The following is a 24,137-nucleotide window of genomic DNA, read 5'->3' as shown; positions in this document are numbered from 1 at the left end:
TCCAAAAGCTTCAGAGCCAGAGTGAAAGGAACAGGCAGTGAAATAACTTCCACCTCCACAGGAAAAACCTTCTGGGGGTGGAAATGTCCTTCTGATCTTCCTCGCACCGTTGGCCACCAAGAGCTGCCCTGGCTGACTCCATACCAGTCCTGACAGAAGTTATCCTGAGATACATCTTCATCTGCAGAGGGAAAAAGGGACCTCCAGGGAGTGACCGGTGTCCTCCCACCTCCGAATGACTCCCTAGAAGGGCTTTTCTCCCTCCATGCCCCACAGAAGGGGCTTCAATCCATGGTGTTCTTCACTGAGCATCAAAATTCCACATCCCCACCAAAAGGCCAAATCCAGACCCTCCTCCCCTGCTTTGCCCAGATGCTGTGCCCAGTGGCACGATGCCCAACACCACAGAATCTTCTCTTTAAAGGAGTCTAAGAGCAAACAAACCCAGCTCTGCTGCCGTGATTCATCCTCCTGGGAGCAGAGCTTCCCACAGCTCCACAAGGGAGACACCTGCACAGGACAGGGGGTTCACCTGGGAGGAAACACAGGTTGGGGGGCTCCTAAAAGTGGCTTCAGTGCTGCCCCAGGGAGGCCTGGCTGGCCCCAGACTTGGGGTATCCAACACTTTTATTTCAATGACAATTTGAGGCCTGCAATTAAAAGCTAAATTGAAGGAAAGAGGATCTCCCCCTGTGTAGGGCACCAACATTTCCTTGGCCACCAGAAAAAAAAAAAATTAAAAATTCACTGACTGACTCAATTTTTCCCAAGCCAAGCCAAAAACTGCTGAGGTCTTTATGCAGAATATTTTCAGAGTGTGCTGGCTTGACCAAAAAATCCTTGCAGAGCCAAGTGCATCATTGATTTACATCACTGGGGCCGCATTTCGTCAAAGCCCGGAGCCTTGAGACACACAACAATGACCAGCCCTGAGCTGGGCAGCTCCAGTGCTGCTCCTGAGCACATCCACTGCTCCAGCAGCTGCTCCAGACCCCTGAAATCAGGGGCCTTCCCAGTGCCACCTTCATGGAAACGCTTCCTGAGCTGGACCTGTCACCAGTAGTGGCCAGGGAAGGTCCCTGGGCTCTGCAACAGCTCTGAGCCATCAGATAAACCCCTGCTTTCCACCGACACCCCTCACCCACGGGCTTCTTTCCACGCTCGTGTTGAGACACCCAGAGCAGATGGTTTTTTTTTTTTCAGGAGTCCCAGCCAAGCGTCTAAAAGCGGCTGCTGAAATGTTGTGGTTATGGAAAGCTGCAGGGAGTTCTGGCTGCGGACCCACCTGGCAGCAGCAGGGTCTGAGAGTTTGGTGTTGGCTGTGGAGCAGCTTTTTCTTGTGAAAATACAGCCCCCAAAATTAAAGTTTTTAAGCATCTCCCACCCACCAGCTGGGCTTAGGGCTGTGGTGAGCCGTGCATGGAGTCCCCAGTGCTCTGGGGTGTCCTGAGGCTGCTCAGATCCCACTGATTCCTCTCTGTGTTCAGGGGAGCTGCTGGCAAAGCTATGCCACGTCCCATGGTGAGGAAAGAGCCATGCCAATGCCTCTGCTTCCCAGGGGAATGGGCTTCCAGCACAGGAGGGGCATGGAGCCACTGGACAGTCCAGAGGAGGACACCAGGATGGACAGAGGGATGGAGCAGCTCTGCTGGGAGGAAAGGCTGGGAGAACTGGGGTTGTTCAGCCTGGAAGACAAGCATCTTCCAAATTGTGACCAAATAGTGACAAATTGTCACCTTCCAGTGCCTGAAGGAGCTACAAGAAAAGTGGAGAGAGATTATTAATGAGGATTTGGGGGGACAGGACACAGGGAATGGCTCCCACTGCCAGAGGGCAGGGTTGGATGGGATATTGGCAAGGGGGAATTGTTCCCTGGCAGGCTGGGGAGGGGCTGGGCTGGAATTGCCAGAGCAGCTGTGGCTGCCCCTGGATCCCTGGCAGTGCCCAAGGCCAGGCTGGACATTGGGGCTGGGAGCACCTGGGACACTGGGAGGTGTCCCTGCCATGGCAGGGGGTTGGATTTAGATTTTAAGGTCCCTTCCAACACAAACCATTCCATGGTTCTGTGATCCCAGTGATGTCCTCTGCTGTCCCTCCTCCTGTTTGTCACAGCTCACGGAGCCACTGCAGGAGAAGAGAGCCAGAGGCTGGCAGTGAGATATGCCCTGGATAAGTGGGGATAAACCCAGGATGGATTTATGGGATCCATAAATCCAGGATAAAAGACACATGGGGCTTCTTCTCACTCTGTGGGGTCAAGAAGGTGTTTTCCTCAGAGCCCAGGCAGCAAGGGATGTTTTGGTCAGGAAAATGCTTGGTAGACAAATGTTTTTTGGTTTTAGCAGGCACAGAGGATCAAGGATCACTGGAAGGGACCCCCAAGTGCCCCTCTGCACCCCTCTGCCACACTGAAAATGAGGATGGAGTTCAGAAACCTGCAGGAATGGCAGCCACACAAACACCCGACAGAGCTCTAAACCAGGAAAAAGGAAATTCATGTTTGGTTTAAAAACCACCTGGGTTTTCCCCCTAATCCTTGCTGCTGAGACGTGTCACAGCCCTGCTCACATTCCCACCTTCCCAGCAGCCCTTTGAAGCAGCTGCCAAACCCTGTGGGGATCGTGGGGAGAGAGAACAGGAGCGGGGAGAGAGGCTGAAGGGTTAAAAGGTGAGCGGCTGGGGGGCCAGAGCTGCTCCCTGCAGACAGGGGAGGGTTCAGCTGTGGGCACAGCTGGATGGAGCACAGACCTGGGAGCTGGTGGGATCTGAAAATTCCTGTGCCTTCACAAAGCAGCTCCAGGCAGGAGGGTTCAGGTGGTGGCACCTTCTCCCCGGGTGGGGGTGGCTGTGGTGTCCCTGCGGTTGAGATCCAGCTGGGAAGGAGCTGCAGGATCCATGGCCTGTGGTTGAGACCCAGCTGGGAAGGAGCTGCAGGATCCATGGCCTGTGGTTGAGACCCAGCTGGGAAGGAGCTGCAGGATCCATGGCCAGCACTTCCAGGGCCTTGGGGAGCCTTGTCCCTGCTCAGGACATCTCACCTGCAGCGCCTGTCCCTCCAAACACCCCAGGCCAGGCACAGCCAGGGCTGGCCCTGTGTGTGGCCTCGCTAGGTCACCCTTATGCCCTAAGGAGCTGGAACAGAGGCTAGATGGAGTTAAGGGGAATAAAGTGGATATTTATTGAAGTGCCTTCAAAGGCCACACCCCGGCAGTACCGGAGCCACAGTGGTGGCTCTGCCCGGATGGCTCCAAGATGGAAGCAAAAGAGAGCTTGGTCACAAGATCTCACATTTTTACAAGTTTTGGTTCATTAGCATATTGCAGTTAATTGTCCCATTCCAGCCCCAGCCCATGCAGTTGCATCCTTCTTGTTTTTCTCTCTTCAGTCCATGTCATTTCTGCTCTTGGGCCTGAGATTTGGATCATTTGTCCTTGGTCCCCAGCTAGAGCAGGAATTGTTTTGTCTCCCTGCTCTGTGCAGAGAGTTCACCATTCCCTAATATGAATCCCAGACCCACACACTAAAGCAGCACAGAACCTGAAAAATAGAAAAGCTCAAACCTGAGGCATCAACCCCAAAATCCCAGCTGGATCCTTCCACCCACACACCTGCTCTGTGGGCACCAGGAGGGGTGGCTGGGGCACAGGGGCTGCCCCATGGGGAGGGAGGCAGATGCTGCCCAGGGTCATTTCCCACTCACTGGTGCCACCTTGTCCCCAAATGCTGTCGTGGTTGGAGTGACAGCAGCACCTCAGAGGGGCTGGTGAGACTCCTCTCTTTGGGGATCATCCCCCACCCCGTTCCTTGTCCCAGATTCTGTCATTAGTGCTCTGAAGCAGGAGGCTGATTAAGGTTTCCAGCTCGTTTGTTATCATTAAGGACATGGAGGCTGGGTTTTCTCAACAGGCAATTACATGACTCAGCCCTTTGGAAGCCTCCTGCCCTCCTGTCCGCATGACTTCTCCTTACAGCCCCACGGCCTGATTGCATTTCTGGGGGGTGATTTCCCTCTGCCAGCTCCCTGCTTCTCATGTGCATTGCATCAGCCCTTCCTTGGAAAACTGGAGGAGGGATGCTCTTACTTCCTCCTGCTGCTCTGACAGCATCATGGAATCCTGGAATGGGTTGGGTTGGAAGGGACCTCAAAGCCCATCCAGTCCCATGGCAGGGGCACCTCCCACTGTCCCAGGTGCTCCCAGCCCCAATGTCCAGCCTGGCCTTGGGCACTGCCAGGGATCCAGGGACAGCCACAGCTGCTCTGGGAACCTGTCCCAGGGCCTTCCCAACCCCCGGGGAAGAATTTCCTCCTAATATCTAATCTCAATCTCTCTCAGTTTAAAACCATTCCCCTTTGTTCTTCCAGTCTCTTTCTCTTTACAAAAAGTCACTCTTCCTCTTTTTTATCAACATCTCCAGAGCTAAGCTGGGCTGGAGCACAGCATTGAGACCAGGGGACTCTCCCCCTGCAGCCAGAGCTATTTATTGGAATTTCTGTGTATATTGGACAATATTTACCATTACTGGAGCAGACTCACAGAGCAACAACGCTCACACAGGAGCCAGGGGTGAGCAGGGACTCACGAGGGTGCTGGCGCTGCCCAGGCTCCCCAGGGAATGGGCACGGCCCCGAGGCTGCCAGAGCTGCAGGAGTGTTTGGACAGCACTGAAGGGATGGCCAGGGTGGGGTTGTTGGGGGGTCTGGGCAGGGGTTGGACTGGATCATCCCTGGGGGTCCCTTCATCTCAGGATATTGTGAGACTCTCTAATTTTACAATATTGGTCTGGCAGCTGGGTTTTTCTAGTCCTCAAGCCCACTCTTTGCTTCCAGCTCCCCAGACCTTATTTATTGGTGTTTAATTTCTCCAAATTGCTCTGGTCCTTGTCACTCTGGAGAAGGTGACAAGGAGCTGATGCTGCTGGAGTGGCCCTGGGGCCCTCCCCAGGGCACAGCTATCTGCTCCGTGCACCTTCCAGACGTTTCCTGTTGTGTTCCCAGCTAAGAGAAATCAACAGCCTCAAAACTGTCACGGTTCTAAGGCCACCACCCTGCCAGCTGCCCACTCCTGGGCTCAAATTTAGGAAATAGCAGCGTTACATTTGCCTGTAACCTTAATTCAGCCCCCTCGGGCTGTGCACTCCTTAATAACAGGCTCACAAATGAGGGGTTTTTGCCTGATACACCCGGCCCAGGAAGGGCTGGCTCTGTCCAGGGCAGAGAGGGACAAGGGGACCCCCGTGCCCACTCCTGGCCAAGCTGGAAGGAGCCTGAAGGGCAGAAGTTTGGTGCTTTAAATGTTTTTGCTTTTCCTCTTCTGAGCAATTCCGCAGAAACCCAGGAGGGTTTGCCGAGCAGTGCAGGGTGAGGGGTGGAGGTTGAGCCTCTCTGCTCCCAAACCCAACCCCTTCTGCCACCAGGGTCCCCCCAGACCCCTCCCCAGTCCCTGCCGTGCTGCCCAGGGCTCCCTGGTGCCTCGTCCCTCTCCCCTGCCCGGCGGCGCTCCTGCCAGCCCTGTGCAGCGCACTCCCGGGGTTTGGGCACGGGCTGTGCCTCGGGGCAGGTGGAGGCAGCTTCGTTCCACCTTTCCTTGCCCCCGGCTCCTGCGGCTCTGCCTGGGGCTGCCGCTTCTCCCTGCTGCTGCGGCACAGCCCGGGGCACAGCCCGGGGCACAGCCCGGACACCTTCTGTCACTCCTGGCCCGTCCCCGCGGAGCTCCAGAACCTCCCAGCCCCAAGGAACCGCCTGGGGAGCAGATGGAGCTCGATGGTTTTGCTGGAAAAAATCTCCCGGTGGAAAGCAGAGAGAGATGCAACTCCCTGGGGCCAGGAATGATTTATCCCGACCCCATTCTGCCCTGCCCGGCATCCCTCAGCTCCCTCATCCTCCCTGGAGCTCCCAGCTCCTCCCAGCTCCTGCTGGGATCTCAGGTACCCCTGGCTCGGGAGCCAAATCGCCTCGGTGTCATTTGGAGGCAGCAAATCCGTGCTGAGCAGGGCTGATCCATGCTCTGGAGCCGTCCTGCCCCTCCTGTGAGGCTGGAGAGGTAGGAGGGCAGGGAGCCCCCTCCAAGAGGTGATCCCAGGTGACGCTTTGGGGTGGTGGTGGCAGCACTGTCTGGGTGTTCCACTTGCAGATCCTTTTGACAATTTATAATTTTTACAGTCAGCAGGAGCCAAGCTTTGCTCACACAGAGGGACAGCAGAACACAGGGACCTCAGAGCCTGGCTGGGAAGGTTTGTTCAGCCAGTCCCAGGTGGGAATTTGCCCAGTTTTCCCTGTTCTTGCAACCACCCGGGCTGTAACGACAGGGATTTACTCCAGCACTCAGGTCTTGCACTCATGGTGGAAAAGGGACATGAATCCTTCTGCCACTCCTGAGGCCCTTCCCTTCCCTTCCCTTCCCTTCCCTTCCCTTCCCTTCCCGGGAGGTGCTGCCTCCCCACCCCCTCCACCTGCTGCTGTGGCAGGAGCAGAGCAGGGCCCTCAGGGGTGAGTGGGGTCTGCAGGGTGGATTTGGGAATCCTGGAGAGCCCAGAGCTGTGACCAAAGCTCCCAGGGGCCGGGACAGCCCAGAAGATCCCGTGGAATTGTGCAGGGACAGCCCAGGGAATGGTGCAGGGACAGCACAGGGGATCCCGTGGCCAAGGGCAGGGAATGGTGCAGGAGCACCGTGGAGCTTCTCCTGCCATCTGTGCCAGCTGCCACCTCCCCCTGCTCCCAGCAGTGTCCCCTGTCCTGCCCACGGTGGCACCAGGACCAAATCCCTGCCAAACTCCACCCTCACTGCCCACACCGTGCTCCAGCTGCCTCCACCCCGTGCTCAGCCCCTCCCTGAGGCTCTGGGGCTAAGCCCAGCTGGTTTGGAGCTGGATCTAGGGCAGGACCAGAGCAGGACCTTGCTGTGCTCCTGCAAGGGCATCCTGACTGCTCATCCTGGGGGCTGAGGGGGCCACATATTTATCTTCACCTTATCTTTATCTTTATTTTTATCTTCATCTTTTTCTTTATTTATAGACATTTATTTTCTATATATTTCTATTTATATTTATTTTCACAAAATATATTTAATATAGATATAGATAAGGAGAAAGAGCAATAGAGATGTATGGAGTGAAAAAATTGTGCCTGTGCTGTGGCTGCACCACAGCCAGCAGAGAAAGCTCCAGATTTGTCACCAAGGCAGGTGTCACATCCATGCAGTGTCCATCCACATGTCACCTTCCAGCCAGGACCAGAGATGATGGGAGCCCTGAAAAGGGCATTTCTCTGGGGATGAAGGGCTGGGGAGTTTGGGGACACCCACATTATGACATGGTGATGTGGTTTTAGGAGGGTATCCTTGGGGTTGTCCCATCTCCACCTGGCTGGGACCCCTGGAGAACCACCCCTGCTTGCTCAGGGGTGTTCACCCCATCCCTGCTTGCTCAGGGGTGTTCACTCCATCCCCATTTGCTCAGGGATGTTCACTCCATCCCTCCTTGCTCAGGGGTGTTCACCCCATCCCTCCTTGCTCAGGGATGTTCACCCCATCCCCGTTTGCTCAGGGGTGTTCACTCCATCCCTGCTTGCTCAGGGGTGTTCACCCCATCCCTCCTTGCTCAGGGGTGTTCACCCCATCCCTCCTTGCTCAGGGATGTTCACTCCATCCCCGTTTGCTCAGGGGTGTTCACTCCATCCCTGCTTGCTCAGGGATGTTCACTCCATCCCCGTTTGCTCAGGGGTGTTCACTCCATCCCCATTTGCTCAGGGATGTTCACTCCATCCCTGTTTGCTCAGGGGTGGTCACTCCATCCCTGTTTGCTCAGGGATATTCACCCCATCCCTCCTTGCTCAGGGGTGTTCACTCCATCCCTGCTTGCTCAGGAGCCAAAGCAGGAAGGATCAAACCCCGAACGTGTCCCTGGATGGATTCGGTTTAGTGAGAACACCTCCCTGCTCCGTTCCCCGGATCCCAGCACACCTAGGAGCGCCCAGCTGGCTCCCCACATCCCCGAGCCCCTGAAAAGCGGCTCTATGCCTTTGTTGGAGGCTCTGAAAGCGGCTTTTTTACTCCTGAACATCTGTGCCTCGCCGGGCTCCGGCGGCTGCGCGGGGGAAAATTCATCCTTTGTTGCTCCTCCGCCGTTTCTTTGCCGGGCTTGGGATGGAAGAAAATCAGCTCGTGTTTCTGCCTGCCTTCCCGGTCACGGCCGCGCCGGGGGCTCTGCACCGGGGCCCGGGCACTGCTCGGACTCGGTAATGACAGCTCAGCCCCGAGGGGAGGGGACAGCGCTGGGAGGGGACAGGGTTTGGAGAGGGGACAGGGGTATGGAGAGGGGACAGGGGTTTGGAGAGGGGACAGGGACTGTGGGAATGGGACATGGGCTGTGCAGAGGAACCAGCTGGGGCCAAGGTGAGAGGGGCTCAGAGCGACCCCCCCAGACTCCCCCGTGCCTGTGAGTATGAATGCAATCCCCACACTCACTGGATTTTAAATTTGGGGTGTCTCCATGGTTTTTTGGGACGCTGCACCCGCTCCAGGCTCTACTGGGGGCGGGGTGGGGACATCACATGGCACAGGTGACATTTGGGACAGCTTTGGCCCCGTCCCAAGAATTCCCCCTGCTGCTCTCAAAAGACGATTCTGGCTCTAAAACCAAACCTGTGGTTATAAACTCGAAGTTTGTCCCAAAATTAAAGGTTTTAATGGAGAACCACTTTACGGAGTCCATTCCAGCCGCCAGTTTGATGCACTCCCACCCTTCCCAGGAGGCCGAAGCTGCGGCTCTGCCACCTCTGCAGGATGTCCCGGCGTGCCCGGCCCGGCTGCGGAACCTGGCTGGGCTGGCCTGGGCCGGGCGGGGAAGAGGCAGATCCGTGCTGGGGGCAGGGGAGGGGCTCGGCTCGCTCCTCATGTCCCGGTTGCAGAGGAGCACGGTGGGATGGACGCCCCGGCTGGGGGCCCGTGGGATGCTGGAGCACTGTGGCCATGGAATGAACCCACCTGCAGAGCTGTTCCCAGCTCTGGAGCCCCCGAAATTAAGGACCTGGAGCTGCTGGAGAGAGCCCAGAGGAGCCCACGGAGCTGCTCCAGGGCTGGAGCCCCTCTGGAGCCAGGCTGGGAGTCCTGGGGGTGCTCCCCTGGAGAGGAGAAGGCTCCAGGGAGAGCTCAGAGCCCTTGCAGGGCCTGAAGGGGCTCCAGGAGAGCTGCAGAGGGACTGGGGACAAGGATGGAGGGACAGGACACAGGGAATGGCTCCCACTGCCAGAGGGCAGGGCTGGATGGGATCTTGGCAATTGGGAATTGTTCCCTGGCAGGCTGGGGAGGGGCTGGGCTGGAATTGCCAGAGCAGCTGGGGCTGCCCCTGGATCCCTGGCAGTGCCCAAGGCCAGGCTGGAGCACCTGGGACACTGGGAGGTGTCCCTGCCATGGCAGGGGTGGCACTGGGTGGGATTTAAGCTCTTTTCCCAATCCAAACCATTCCATGATATAAGGTGGGCAAATCTGGGGCATTCAGAGCCCTGAGGAGAGAGGTGGCAGTATTAAGGAAGGGAAAAAGAGAAAAAGAACAATAAAAAAAAAAAAAAATTAAAAACCACCCCCACCTTAATCACCTGAACTGCCCAGGGAAGGGAAGTGCCCCGAAGCAGAACAGCACCAGCTGAAACTTTCCTTTGACTTTTATAATTACAGAATAGAAAAGAAATCCTCGATTCACGTTACAAAGACGGGCTCATAGAAAACCAAGCCAACGGAACAGAAACACCCAAGGTCCCAGAGCACCGTGCCCGGCTCCTGTGGAGCCCGGGGGAGCGGGGGAGGCTCTTCCCAAGAGCTTTAATGCCAGCAAGCTCTTCCTGCTGCTTCCTGCTGGGTTTGGGAAGGGCTGGGAGCAGGGGAGTGTGTGCCTGTCCATCCCATCCCATCCCATCCCAGAGCATCTCAGTGCAGCATCCTTGGTCCTGGAGAGGAAAATAAACCCCAAAGATGCTGCTGGCTCCAGGGCTTGGGGATGGGGATATGTTCTGAGGGATGAGGGGGATCACTGCCTGAAAAAAACACAATTCTCCATGGGAAAAAAGAGGGGCAAAGGGTGGAAAATTATTGCCTGTAGAGTTCACAGCTTGGCTGGAGGTGGCAGGGGGCTGTGAGGGCTCAGCCCATCCCAGCTCCAGGCCCTGGCACTTCCAGGGCTCCATGTTGGGAAGGGCCAAAAAACCATTCCAGGGTGTAAAAAATTCCCCTAGCACTGGAGGAGAAACAGCTGGGAGGTGAAATCCATCCAAATTCCCAGCTCCCAGGGGTGCAGGGTGAGCTTCGGAGCAGATCCAGGGATCCTGGAGGAGCCTCATCCCACGGAAAGGAGAGCGAGGAGCTTCTGGGGAGCTGAGACACTCCAGGAAACTCATTTTTTTCCTTCCAGTTCCTTCCAAGGCTTTTTCTTCCCAGCTGATCTTCCTTCTGCAAAGCAATCCCTGCCCAACCCACCTCACACCCCCAAAATTCCTTCCCCCCATGCCGGTGTCCCTGTGCCGCTGGAGCTGAGGGATGAATTTGGCACCGAGCCCCCCACAGATGAAGGGACCAGGGAGGAGCCCCCAGCCCTGGGCCCTGGGGGTCCCAGCGATGCTGAAGGCACGGTGTCAGCCTTGGGGGGCCCGGCTCAGCCAGAGTCTACTCAGGCACTTTAAATTAAATTAAAACCCAAAGAAATTATTGGAAAAAAAAAAAAACCCAAAGCAACCCGAAACATTCATCAGATCCGTTCGAAGGGCTGGGAGGGGCTGGGCTGCAGCAGCCTCGCTGTCCCAGCTCGGAGCAAGGCCCCCAGAACGTGGCAGGGAGGGGGTGCAGGAGGATTTCGGGGTCCTGTTGTCCCCCCATGTCCCCAAATCTGCAGGTCGAGGCGATGCTGATGGACGGATCCAACTCCTCGGAGCATCCCAGAGCGATCCCCTTCCCCGCTGCTTCATCCCAGCATGAGGGGCTGGAGAATTCCTGCCGGGAGCACAGTCCCCGCGTTTGGAGCCAGTCTGAGCCAGATCCGCAGTTTCAGGAAATTGTCCCAACCCCTCCTGTCCCCAGGGCGGTGCCTGTCCCTGTCCCTGTCCCGAACCCCCTCCGCTGCTCCAAGGAAAAGCCAGGCTGGGAGAGACAGATCCAGCGGTGTCCCGTGAGCGCTGCCACCTCCGCGTTGTCGCCGTGTCCCCGCCGCGGGCAGGGGGGATCCGGGGGGTGGCACGGCCCCCGCGGCTCCCGGCTGCTCCTGGGATGTCCCGGGGCGCAGGAGGGGACGGGCGCTCGCCGTGGTGGCCCCGTCGCGCCGGGGGTGGTGGCATCGGGGGTGGTGACTCCGCGGGGTCCTGGCGCCGCTGGCTCCCGGTTATCCCGAGCTGGAAGAGAGGGGACAGACGTTGGGAGAGACCCCCGGCGTGGGGACAAAGAGGGGACAGCAGGCGTTGGGAGAGCCCCCGCGGCGTGGGGACAAAGAGGGGACAGCAGGCGTTGGGAGAGCCCCCGCGGCGTGGGGACAAAGAGGGGACAGCAGGCGTTGGGAGAGACCCCCGGCGTGTCCCCGCGTGGGGACAAAGAGCCGCGGCCAGCGAGGGGACAGGGACCTCTCATGGGGTCACTGCTCTCTTCCACCCCCAAAAATGTCAGAGAGCGGCTGGGGAGCAGGGCTGGTGTCCCCTCACATGGGGACACTGTGTTCTTGGGGTTCATTCCTCTCTCTTCTTGTTGTGTCTATTTTATTTTTATTTTTGGCTTTCGGTTTTATTTTTATTGTAATCAGCATTGTTATCATTGTTTTTGTAAATAATTTTGTTGTTGTTCTTAATATTAATAATAATAACAATACAGTTGCTACTGCTACTATTGGTAGTACTATTATTCTTCTTGTTATCTTTTGCTTAATTGCAATTATTAGACTGTTGTTACCCCACAGGTTCTCCCTGTTGCTATTTTTATTTTTATTTTTATTGATAATAATGCAGCTCCTCCTACAACTATTACTACTGCTACTATTAATATTATTCCTGCTATTATGTATTTTTAATTTCAGTTATTAAACTGTTGTTACCCCACAGGTTTTCCTTATTATTGTTGATATTTTTCTTATTATTAATTATAATAATACAGCTCCTCCTCCTACTATTATTCTTGTTATTATATTTTTCTTAACTTCAATTATTAAACTGTTGTTACCCCACAAGTTCTCCCTATTATTGTCGTTACTATTTTTATTTTTATTAATAATAATAATACACTTGCTACTACAACTATTACCACTATTACTACTGCTATTATTCTTGTTATTATATTTTGCTTCATTTCAGTTATTAAACCGTTGTTATATCACAGGTTTTCCTTATTACTGTTATTATTATCAACAGCAACAGCAACAATACTAATAACACTAATAATACTAATAATATTAATACTACTAATAATAATGCTATTACTATTTCCATTATTCTTGTAATTATTCCTGGACCTCCCCACGCTGCTGTTAATTCAATCACAGCTAATTAGAAACTGCAGAATGAGCTGTAATTGCTGCAGCCCGGCTGGCCCTGGGGACACAAGTGACCCTGGGGACACGGCTGTTCCTGGGGACACGAGTGACCCTGGGGACACGGCTGGCCCTGGGGACACGAGTGACCCGCCCCACAGAGCCAGGCCAGCCCTTGTTTGTCCCCTCGCTGGTGAGGGGAGCAGTGGGACCCTGCTGTCCCCTCCCTGTCCCCTCCTTTGGGGACAGGGGCACCCCTGAGTCCCTGAGCTGCCACTGCTGACAGGGGGATGGAGGGACATGGAAATGACAACTGCATTAATTAATCAGTGGGTCATTAATGAGCTGCTGGGGACAGAGGGGAGCTGGTGACAGAGGGACAGAGGCAGGGCGGTGACAGTGTCCTGGTGTCACCCAACACCCCAGCTCGGGTCCCTGGCAGCCGGGCAGTGCCAGGGGGACACTGGGATTGGCAGAGGGCACAGGGAGGGTACAAACTCCCAGGAGAGGGACAGGGACTGGCACAGGACCCGAGGTGTCCCCCCCTGGTGGGGACAGCCTTCTCTGCCAGCAGCTTTTGTGTCCCCTGTGTGTCTAAAACTGCTGTTCCCAGCACTTCAAATCCATTTTTCAGCTGATTTCCCCCAATCTGCAGCTTTCAGCACTGACCCCACAGCCATCAGGGCGTGCTGGGCCTGCAGCACCCCTGGCACCCCCTGTGCCCGGGGGGTGACACACGAGGGTCAGGGTGGGCTCCCCTGTCCCTCTGCCCATGGTGGCTTTGCCCACTCCCACCCAGGCAGGGCTGAAGGGACACAGGGGACACGTCCCCTGTGTGGGATAGCACTGCTGGGTCCTCCCAAGTGGGGGAGGACACCCCAGTAACCCCCAGGATGTGGGTGCTGGCACCGGGAGGTGCCAATGCCACCATCCATGTCCCCATCTGTGTCCCACCCACACCCGGGGGCTGGGGGCTCCCAGAGAAGGACCAGCCCGGTGCAGGGGGGCACAGCACCCATGGGTGCTCCCCTCCACCCCATCAGTGTCCCCAGGGAGGGCCCAGCAGTGTCACAGATGGATTTGTCCCCTCCCAGCCCCTCTCTGCCTCCCTAATGGCATCGCCTGCCCTTGAATTTGCATACAAGGCTTAAAATATAATTAATTTTTGGCAGCGGACAGAGCCTGCTCGAGGTTAATCCCTTTAGATTTGCGAGCCTTATCTCGCTGGAGTGTTTATCGAGCTCGGCTTAGCAGGGAAGGCAGAGCGAGGAGGAGTGGGCTGCGCTTATCTGGAGAGCCGCTGCTGGCCCGGGCCCGGTGGGGCAGCTCAGCGAACAGAACGCAGCAAACACAAACCGCGAGCGGGGTCCGCCCGGAGCGCCCGGCCCTGCCCGGGCGGAGCCTCGGGATTTTGGGGGGGATGCACAGCCCCGGATCTGAGCTGTGCCAGCGCCGCGGGCACACTGAGGGTCCTGCGGCCCTGAGCACCCCGGGACTCACGTGTAGAGCGGCTGTAGCTGCAGGTGCGACGTCTTCTGGGGTGCCTGGTACCCGTAGGAGTCAAAGCCGCCGATGAAATCAACTGGGGAGAGCCGGGAGAGCAGCGGCGTGAGCCGGGAAGGGCAGCAGGGAGATCCCCGTGGGGTGGGGAACATCCCGGGCTGCAGCTGCCCCCAGCGGAATGTGACACCCCAGGGAAATGGCACTGCCCAGTGTGCAACTGGGAAGTTCTCAGAGCCCCTCCAGGGCCTGAGGGGACTCCAGGAGAGCTGCAGAGGGACTGGAGACAAGGATGGAGGGACAAGGACATAGGGAATGGCTGCCACTGCCAGAGGGCAGGGGTGGCTGGGATCTTGGCAATTGGGAATTGTTCCCTGGCAGGATGGGGAGGGGCTGGGCTGGAATTGCCAGAGCAGCTGTGGCTGCCCCTGGATCCCTGGCAGTGCCCAAGGAGCACCTGGGACAGTGGGAGGTGTCCCTGCCAGGGCAGGGGTGGCACTGGGTGGGATTTAAGGTTCCCTCCCACCCAAACCATCCCGTGATTCGGTGATCCTGAGCCACCACAGCATCCCGAGGAATCCCGGTGCTTCATTCCCAAGAGAATAAATCAGAACCACACACTGGATCAGATCAGAAGGGACTGCTGATGGTCATCCAGCCCAACCCCCCGCTCAAGCAGGGTCACTTGGAATTCTGTCCAGGCGGCTTCGGATACCCCCAGGGAAGGAGACTGCACAGGCTCTCTGGGCAGCCTGGAATGGAGCATCCAGGGAGGCACAGGGGCACCCCCAGCCAGGGCTTCACCCCAGGGAACAGCAGCCGGGATGGTGGCAGCATCCCGGGAAACACCGGGGACAAGGAGCTGGAGCAGCTGCCGCGGTGGCGGCGGTTCCTTCCCTTCTCGTCCGGCACAGTCCCGTGGACTGAGAGGGCGAGATTCCCCTGCTGGCCGCGGAGTGGGCATTTCGGGAGAGTTATGGGGGAATTGGTGCTCCTTTGGGGCTGTCACCTCGGGGGACTGCAGGCACGGTAGATCAGGTTTCACTGCTGGGATTCCCAGCCTGGAGCTTCATCCCGCTCCTAGCCTGTTCCCGGGGGCATCAGAGCCCGGCCCCTCATCCCGAGAGGTGCTGAGGCAGCTCTGTGGGGCTGCAGGTACCCTGGGGGTGCCCTGGGGGTGCCCTGGGTGGGTGGGCATGCCTCAACTTCTCCCAGATCACCCCGTGTTTCCCCAGACCTGACCCCTCTCCCCAGCACAGCCAGCACAGGGATGGACTCCAGGTGCAGCCAGACTGGGAATTCCAACCTTTACAGGATCCCCAGCACCACCCAAGTCCCCAAATCCCATACTGGGGTGGGCTATCCCTGGTCCCTGTCTGAGAGCTGAGAGCTCCAGGGCAGAGCCCCTCTCCCCCGGAATATTTCCCTTCCCAGCTCAACATTCTGCCAGCTCTCGATTTTGACGCCATCCATCCATTTCCAAATCTAATAAGATATTCCATTAAAAAGATGCATTTGCATGCCAGGCTGAGGCAGCATTAATATTAAAATTGTGTTGGATGCGGGAGTTTGTGGGAGTGCAAATGTGCTCCAGAGCCGCCAGTGCTGGATAAACCCTTTGGAAAGGAGCTGCTCCCCCAGGCAGCAGCCAATTCCCCACGGAGATGTTTTATTTCCATGGGAAAGGAGGGAAAACACGGGGGTGCTGCAGCCCCGGGCTGGGCTGGGACCACCTGTGGGTCCGTGGAGTGGGGGGTGCTGCTCCCGGTGCTGCTCCCGGTGCTGATCCCGGGGAAGGAGCACACCCGGGTGGCTGTGGCCCAGCCCTGCTGGGATCTGCCAGCTGGTGGGAATTAATTAATGGCAGATGAGCTTTTAATGCACTTGGACAGCCACAGCCTCGACCACCTGGTTCAGTGGGGCTGGGGTGCTTCCCAAGGGGGTTTGCAGGGAGCGGGTGGGATCAGGAGGAGCAGTCCACACTGGATAAAGTTAGCCTTCACTTTGCCTAAAACGCTGTTTCCCCCCTGGTTTGGAGTGAAAACCTGGCAGTGGGGAGGCTGTGGGGACACAGCCCGGGGGACACAGTGGACCCAAGTCACTGTGGCTGTCACAGGGAGGGAGGTGACAGCGGCCCCATCACATCCCAGCACCTCTGCTTCACCAGGGATGGGAGAATAGGGCAAAAACCCAACTAAAGGGATTTCCTCAGCTGCCTGGGACCTAGGCATTGCTTTCCCAGCCCCCACTGGGAGCTGCCACCCTGCTCAGGGTGGCACCACCAAGGACACTGTGCCCCTGTCCCCCCCAGCCAGGGCACTTACAGCTGTCCTCCTCCTCCAGGAACACTTTGCTGACGTAGCAGGCGTAGACAAAGCCGAAGAGCTGGGGAAAAACAGGGCAGGGAGAGGCTGGTTATGGGGTCATGGGCAGCACAACGGGCACGGTGCCAGTGGGGGCACGGCTGGGGGCCTGGAGTGACCTGGGCACACTGGGAGTGACCTGGGGGGACTGGGAGAGAACTGGGCACACTGGGAGTGACCTGGGGAGACTGGGGGTGAACTGGAGGCCTGTGAGAGAACCGGGCACACTGGGGGTGAACTGGGGGCACTGGGAGTAGCCAGAGCCCACCCTGGTGCAGTCTGGGTGCAGCAGGGCTGGATGGATTCAGCTGCACAAGGAGGGCTCTAAGGAGGCTGGAGCTGGCACCCCACAGAGGGTGCTGAGCCCCACACAGTGCTGGGAGCCCCTTTGGGGACCCCGATTCCTCTTAAAGCTCCATTCTAGGGAGCTCTGCCTCCAGGTGTGTCCCATTGCCACCTCCCCACAGGGGGTGACAGTCACCACCGAGGGGGGACCCTCCCTCCCGGCGGGCAGCACATTCCAGCAGCTCATTCCCAGGGAGTGGTTCCTCCATCCCTGCAGCATCCAGCCCTCGACCTGGCAAGTTCTGGGGTGGTTCGCACCCCTGGGGTGCTGGCAGGGCTCTGTCTGCTCCTCTGTGGGTGACAGAAACGTGTGACGGGGGCACCGCGGCGCCTCTGCTCACCCCAGCCCCACCACCCCGCCTGTCCCGCTCCCGGTTTGGGATGGAGGATGAGGAGGGGCGCCCTTACCGCCAGGAAGATCTGCGTGGCGCTGCTCACCACCTCGATGTACTGGTAGTCGAGCAGGCAGCCGCTGACGGTGATGACATGGTGATCCTCGGGCGCCAGGTTGGAGTTGAGCACCGGCGTCACCAGGCAGCCCGGGCCGTTCTCCATCCACCACGAGCGGTGCAGGGAGGTGTTGAAGGTCATGATGAAGTCTCGGTCCTGCAGGAGGAGGAGGATGGTGGATCCGAGGCTCTTTGCAGGAGGGCTGCACAGTAAATGAGCTTTCCAAGGCAAGGATGCTCCCTGAGGTCAGAGCAGGGCATCTCCCTGAGCCCCAGCCCCGGGGTTTGGGGCTTCCTCCCGTGCTGGCACTGTGGACATCCAGGTAATGGCCAGGTGACAGGGTGGGTGTCACAGAGAGGGCACCAGAGTGGCAGGGAAGGTGTTTGTGATGGTGCCTCCTGCCATCCCAGGGGTGGGAGCATGGCAGCACCCCACCAGCGTGTTCCAGGGATGCAGGGCAGCCCCTGCTGCTTCCCCTGGGCTATTGGGGTGCCATGCCCTCATCCCACTCCCAGGGAGCCTTGCAGGGTCCCCCTGGAGCATGTCCCCTCCTTGTCAGCCCCCACAGGCTTTGGGGCTCTGCCTGGGTCCTCTTCAGCAGCTGTGGGGTGGCCTTGGGCAGGCAGCAACCCCTGGCTGCCTCTTTCCACCCCATGAGGGTCTCCCTGGTACCCCTGGGGAGCCCCCACCCCATGAGGGTCCCCCTGGTACCCCTGGGGAGCCCCCACCCCCCCAGAGAGCCCCCCCAGCCCCTCTCCGCCTCCCCGGCTGTGTTGGGGCTGAGCCTCCCCCGCAGGAAATCACCGATCTGGGATGAAAAGATTTTTGCTGCTGGGGGCGGCAAAAACCCCGAAAGGGAGTGAGTGGGTTTGGGTTTGTGGAGCTGGAGGATGTGGCTGAGGCACAGGGACAGGCGAGCTGTGACGGGCACCGGGGATTTCCACAAAAATCCGCGGTGGGAGGGAATCCTCCCCCCTCCCCATCCTGCTGCGCACCCAGCTCTCCGGGAGAGCCTCAAATGACCTGAGACGTTCCCAGCCATGGAACACCCCCCGAGGCCTTGCCCTGCTTGGGGCAGCATGGAGAGAATGGAGCTGGCTGTCCCCAGCCCCCCGTGATGTCCCCAGAGCCTGGGAGGGACGCACAGGGACCCCGACCCTGGGCTCAAAGCTTCCCTAGAGCACCCGGTGCTGCCCCATCCCCGCGGGGAATGTTGCTCTTTTTGGTGTAAAAGCTGTCATTTAACAGCCAGGGTGTGGTGGAGGCACAGCCCCATCACATCCTCACCCCATGGCCGCACGGTGACCTCCCAAAGCCGGGAATGCTGATCCCGGTGATCCCCAGAAATTCCGGGAAAATTTGGAATACACAGCAGGGGGGTCTCCTCCTCCCACCCACTGCCCTCCCCATCCCTGCCAGAGACCCTGCCCCAAGCTTTCCTGCCCTGCTCAGCCCGTTCCCGGTGTTCCGCCTCTCCTTTGTCCCCTCAGTGGAGATAAAGGAAATTCAGTTCGGGTTCGGAGGCGGCCGCTCGCTCCACTCTGAGCTGTCGGTTTGTCCATCCCATCCCATCCCACGGGAATTCCGTGCTCCAGGGAGGCAGCCCTGGCATCCTCTTTGCTGCGGGGCTGGGGCACCCCCGGGCCCTGGGGGGGGCACTTTTGGGGGAGAAGGAAGGGGAGGAGGATGAGGAGCGCAAGGGCGGGCAGGACGGAGGGAAGGATGGAGGGAAGGAGGGTGCAGGGAGGAAGAGGAGGAAGGCGGGAGCGTTACCTGCGACAAGCGCCCGACCTCCAGGTAGAAGCAGATGATGAAGGCGTTCCAGCCGACCCACAGCACCAACCACACCGCGTACTGCAGGAGAGACGGGTCAGGGCACGGGCACCTCCTCCGGCCCCGCCGCACCTCCTCCGGCCCCGCTCCAGCCCCCCGCACCTCCTTCGGCCCCGCTGCAGCCTCTCTGCAGCCCGTCCAGCCCCGCTCCAGCCCCGTTCCAGCCCCGCTGCGTCCAGGGGGTCCCGGTTGGGATTGTGGAACCACAAAATCACAGCACGATTTGGGGTGGAAGGGACCTTAAAGTTCATCAATCAGGAGAGAACCCATGGGGGCGCCAGGCATCATCCAGCCTGCGTTAGCGAGCCCTAATTGCATGGCAGAATTAATGAGGTGGGGAAGGTGCTTGCCTGAGTTGTTCCCGAGGAAGTACATCCACCAGCTGTGCCCCAGTTTCCCCATGCATCAAAATCCAAATACTCACTGAATTTCCTTTGGGAGGGCTCTAATTCCCACCCCTGCCATGGCAGGGACACCTCCAAATCCCACTCCAAGCTCTGCCCAGCCTGGCCTTGGGCACTTGCAGGGACGGAGCAGCCAGAGCTGCTGAGTTCCCAGGGGTACAGGAGAGACCTGGGGCTGAGCCTGCTGCACCCCCAGGGTGGTACCTACCATCATGAGGTATCTGGATCTGTACTGGATGGTCCCAAAAATACCCAAAATCACGGCCATGATGTGCAGGAAGTTCGCCAGGATGGGGGCCCACTGGTATCCCAGGAAATCAAAGATCTGCCTCTCCAGCGCCGCGACCTGCAACAGAGCGGGGAGGGGCAGGGATCAGGGCCGGGCACCCCCGGGGTGCTGAGGTCAAGGAGCAGCTGGGAATCTGTCCTGGATTGCCAAGCCAGTTGTATTCCATTTGCCATCTGGATGGCAGCTGTCTCCTGTTCAGTGGGCAGTTTTCCTTATCTCTTCCACAGCCACTCCTCCAGGGGACATCTGCTGATAAGAGGCTGTGGAATGTCCGTGCATGGCTGATGAGAGCTACAGCACCCATGGGAGATGTGAGCCCAGGGGAGGAGCCCAGCATTCCTACCCGGATAGAATCTGAGATTCTGCAGCACCAGCACGGCTTCTCCCCTGGATTCCCAGAGGAGCAGCAGCTGCCTCTTCCCCTGGAGCTTCAGAGGAAGACTCCAGCCTTGTGCAGGATCCCTGCTCCAGCAGAACCACAGCTGGCACTGCAGGAGGGCTGAGCCACAATTCCAGTGGGACTGCTGCCAGCACCCTGACCCACAGGGTGTCAGGCTGTGCTCTGACCCTGTCAGTGTTGTTGTGGTTCACTGCATTGTTTATTTTACCTTTTTATTTTCTTCCCTAGTAAAGAACTGTTATTCCTGCTCCCATGCTTTTTGCCTGAGAGCCCCTTAATTTATAGTTTTTAGCAATTCAGAGGGAGGGGGTTTGCATTTTCCATTTCAGGGGAGGCTCTTGCCTTCCTTAGCAGACACCTGGCTTTCCAAACCGAGACAGAATCACTGGGAATTCCGGGAACAATGGGCTGCAGTAGGCTGGAATGTCCGTGTGGTGCCTTGGCCAGCAGGACTGGGGTTATTTGGGATATTTGGAGCTAAAAGAGGAACCCAAGGAGATGTGACCCCACAGCACCTGCTGTGCCTCACTGCCCAGCACTCAGAGCTCAGGCACTGCTGAAAACCCATCCCAGAGGATGATTTATGGTGGGAAAAGCCTCCAGCTCCCATGTTTTGATTTCCAGCCCATCCTCAGTAGATCCATCAGGCTCTGATGGCTGTTACCATCTGTGATCCACAAACAGGGCCGTGCTGAGGTGGGTAAATGCCCCCAGCAGGGCTGGCAGCTGAGGGGATCCAGCCCTGATCCCAGCACTTATTTATGGCTCCACTGCTCCTAATCACAGGATTAGCTCCAAGGAAGGGCTCAGCAAAGGCAAGGTGGGAGTGCTGGGATGTTCAATGATGGGTTTAATTCAAAAAATGGGGATTCTGGATGAGGTAATGGTTTTTTTAGAGAACTTTTAAGAGAGTTTTAGGTAACTTGAGGGTGCTGGCACAGCACAAGGTGCAAGGACAGGTCAGCAGCAGCCTGGAAAACTCGATTTTTTTTTCCCAATTGTCTTACTCAGCCCTGTCCTGTCACTTTTTGAAGTGCCCCAGATTCACCCTGAGAGTTTCAGGGCCCCCTGTTCTCCTCACAGCACCATTCCCCAATTTTCTGCCTGAAAAAGGGGGAGTTTATCCTGAAAGCCGCAGGAAAAAGGGTTTACATCCCCCCTCCATTCCCCAGCCATTCCCAAAGGCATCTGGAGTTAGGGGAGAACCTGAGGGGTCCCAGGCACCATCCCAGGCTGAGTTAGTGAGCCCTGATTACAGAGGAGAATTAACGAGGTGGGGAAAGTGCTTGCCTGAGTTTTTCCTGAGGATGTTCACCCACCAGCAGTGCCTCACTTTCCCCATACATCAAACTCCAAATACTCGTTGGATTTCCTTTGTGACGCCTCTAATTCCCACGGATTTCAGCCCAGCTCCACTCTAGGGCTGTGATATCCCATCCCCTACCCTACCCCTGGGGGAGGATCTGCTGGATTGGTGCCAGCAGGACCATGATTTTAATTAATGAGCAATGCAAACCCTTGGAGCAGCAGCCCCTGGGTCTCTGGGGCTGGGACAAGGCTGCACTGAAACTGAATTCACTTCCCTGCTCGTTCTGCTCTCTGAGGAAACAGCCCCTGGAAATACTCACAGCTGGGCTGTAAATCTCCTCAATTGAGGAATGTAAATAATAAATGATACAGGGAGCGCAGTGCTCGGGGTTTATGGGCACCCATCCGTCTGGGGGCTGTCGGTGCAGCTGCTTCACAGGGGCTGGATGGGAGCTTTGGGTACCAGGGATGCTCCCAGCTGAGCCTCTGAGGATCCCATGGAGCTGGAGTGAAGGGATCACACCCGTGTGGCTCCTTAATTCCAGCCTGAAAGAGGAGGAGCTGGGAAGACCCGGCTTGAAGCAAACCCTTCTCCATTCCAAAGGGGCAGGATTCGGGATAAACACCCCAGTTTCCCCATGGATGATCTAATTAGGGGCTGCCAACTGCATCACAAAGCTCTGCTGAGCCACCCCAGCAGGTGCAGTCCTGCTCCCTGGATGTTATTCCAGCTTTATTTCTCTGTGGGAAAAGCAGATCTCAGATTTTCCACCCTTGTGGGATGCAGCTTAAGGTCAAGGGACAAACAGAGACTCACAAAGGCAGCGTGGCTGCAGCTCCCGGGCTCTCAGTGCCTGCCGAGGGCATCCCAAGGGCAGCCCCACGTGTGTCATGAGTGGGGAAACTGAGGCACAGCCTCCAGAGGAGAGTCCAGGTTTGGTGCCCCTGTCCAGGGAATTGCAGGGCTGAGCGAGCACCCGCAGCTCAGAGCTGCTCCTCGGGCTGCTCCAGCCCCCGGAGCATCACCCCCGATCCTGTGGGGGTAAAATGTCCCTGGGAGGGACCTTCAGGACCCCCAGCCCTTCGGTGACATGGTGACAACAGCCCTGGCTCAGCATCATCCCAAGAGACTTCCCAGCAGCATCCAACAGAGCCAAAATTGTTCCGTGGGCTCAGAGCATCCTCCCTGCCCCTGGAATGGGAATTCCCGCTGCTCCCAGCACCCCCAGCCCCATCCACACACTCCTCCCCTCCCAGCCCCGGCGCCTCCGGAGCCGGGATGCAAACGCCATCCCACTGCTAATTAAGATAAACCTGCGGCTGATCAATGCAACGAATTTTAGGGCTCCCTCTTAATTAAACACTCACGAGTTCATCGATCGCCCCAAAACTTCGCTCTGCAGCAAATCACAGCAATCAGCTGGGGAGGGCGCTGGTCCCGCTCATCCCAGCCTGAAAGGGATTTGTTTGCACCGGGAAACTGGAGGGACCGAGCTCCATCAGTGGGTGAGGGAGGGCAGCGCCAGGAGGGGACACGTGTGGGGACACAGCTCAGCCGGGGCTCAGGGAGATGGCACCAGGGAGGCAGAGCTGGAGGAAAATGGGATTTTTCCAGCGTGCTGGCACCAAATTTAAGAGGGAAGGAGTTCCTCTCTCCGTGAATCAGCCATCGGTTTTGGTGCCCTCGCCTTCTTTCAAACCCATCCCATCGCTCCAAGCTTTCCCAGTCCTTAATCCCCACGAGGAGGGTGAGAGAGCTCGGTCCTGCTCTGGCTGCGCCGGGAGCATGGCAGGGTCACCAGGGAGCCCCTTCCCCACCACAGCTGAGAAACTGAGCTTGGAAATCCGACTGCAAGGGGGGGAGTGCTGGGTGAACACCCCAGACCCAGCACCTTTGGAAAGCAGGAACTTTCCTGCCCAGCAGCCCTTCCTGGAACCAGAGAATCCTGGAATGGTTTGGGTTGGAAAGGACCTTAAATGACCTTGAATCCCAACCCATTCCCACGGCAGGGACACCTCCCAGTGTCCCAGGGGCTCCCAGCCCCAATGTCCAGCCTGGCCTTGGACCCTGCCAGGGATCCAGGGGCAGCCACAGCTGCTCTGGCAATTCCAGCCCAGCCCCTCCCCAGCCTGCCAGGGAACAATTCCCAGTTCCCAAGATGCCATCCAGCCCTGCCCTCTGGCAGTGGGAGCCATTCCCTGTGTCCTGTCCCTCCATCCTTGTCCCCAGTCCCTCTGCAGCTCTCCTGGAGCCCCCTCAGGCCCGGCAAGGGCTCTGAGCTCTCCCTGAATCCTTCTCTCTCTTTCCTGGAGCAGTCAGGACCTGCAGCTGGCGCTGGGCAGGGTCCTGGAACAGTCCCACAGCAGCATCTGCACCTCGGGCTGAGCTCTGAGCTCCCCTCCGGGCCGGGCTGCTGACCCCCCGATGGGTCATTGTCCCGCAGCCGGGTGATTTCCTCCCGCACACCATATGCCCGAGGCTCGCCAGGGATTGAACTTTTCATTTCTCCGCGTTTTGAGGAGATTTGGCCGTTCTGATTCCTCGCGTGCCGCGGCCGAAGATGCTGCGAGAGCCTCGCTCGCCCCGTCCCTGAGCCGCCGCCATCTCTGGGAGGTTTGGTCCCAAAAAACATCGGGGTTCGGAGAGAACCCCCCGGGGCAGCGTTTGGCAGGGCAGCGGGATGCCCGATCCGTAAGGAATTTTCTCCACAGCCCCGGGTTGAAGGAGCATCCCTGGAGCTCCGGCCCGGCCC

General features: G+C 57.9%; 1 protein-coding gene across 1 annotated transcript; it reads right to left on the bottom strand.

The window, feature by feature from the left end:
- Positions 1–13,988: 13,988 nt before the first annotated feature.
- On the bottom strand, positions 13,989–22,760 carry NKAIN1 (sodium/potassium transporting ATPase interacting 1). Its single transcript, XM_041417320.1, has 7 exons — positions 22,753–22,760; positions 20,741–20,852; positions 19,596–19,733; positions 18,924–19,004; positions 17,109–17,306; positions 16,317–16,377; positions 13,989–14,074 (listed from the first exon to the last, which is right to left on the bottom strand). The coding sequence occupies exons 1-7, from the start codon at positions 22,758–22,760 to the stop codon at positions 13,989–13,991; spliced, it is 684 nt and encodes a 227-aa protein (XP_041273254.1).
- Between the last annotated feature and the right edge of the window lie 1,377 nt (positions 22,761–24,137).

This window comes from Onychostruthus taczanowskii, unplaced genomic scaffold (genome assembly GCF_017590055.1).
Source record: "Onychostruthus taczanowskii isolate IOZ18803 unplaced genomic scaffold, ASM1759005v1 scaffold56, whole genome shotgun sequence".
Classification (NCBI taxonomy): Eukaryota; Metazoa; Chordata; class Aves; order Passeriformes; family Passeridae; genus Onychostruthus; species Onychostruthus taczanowskii.
Note: the sequence above shows the minus strand (reverse complement) of the source record. Positions and strands in the feature narration are given on the sequence as shown.

Bases quoted from the DNA above. Each gene is read 5' to 3' on its own strand.
- NKAIN1 (XM_041417320.1), bottom strand. The intron at 19,734-20,740 runs GTAACAGCCATC...GCTCTGTTGCAG, and splicing joins CTGTTTGTGGATCACAGATG to GTCGCGGCGCTGGAGAGGCA. The intron at 19,005-19,595 runs GTAGGTACCACC...TCTCTCCTGCAG, and splicing joins GATCCAGATACCTCATGATG to TACGCGGTGTGGTTGGTGCT.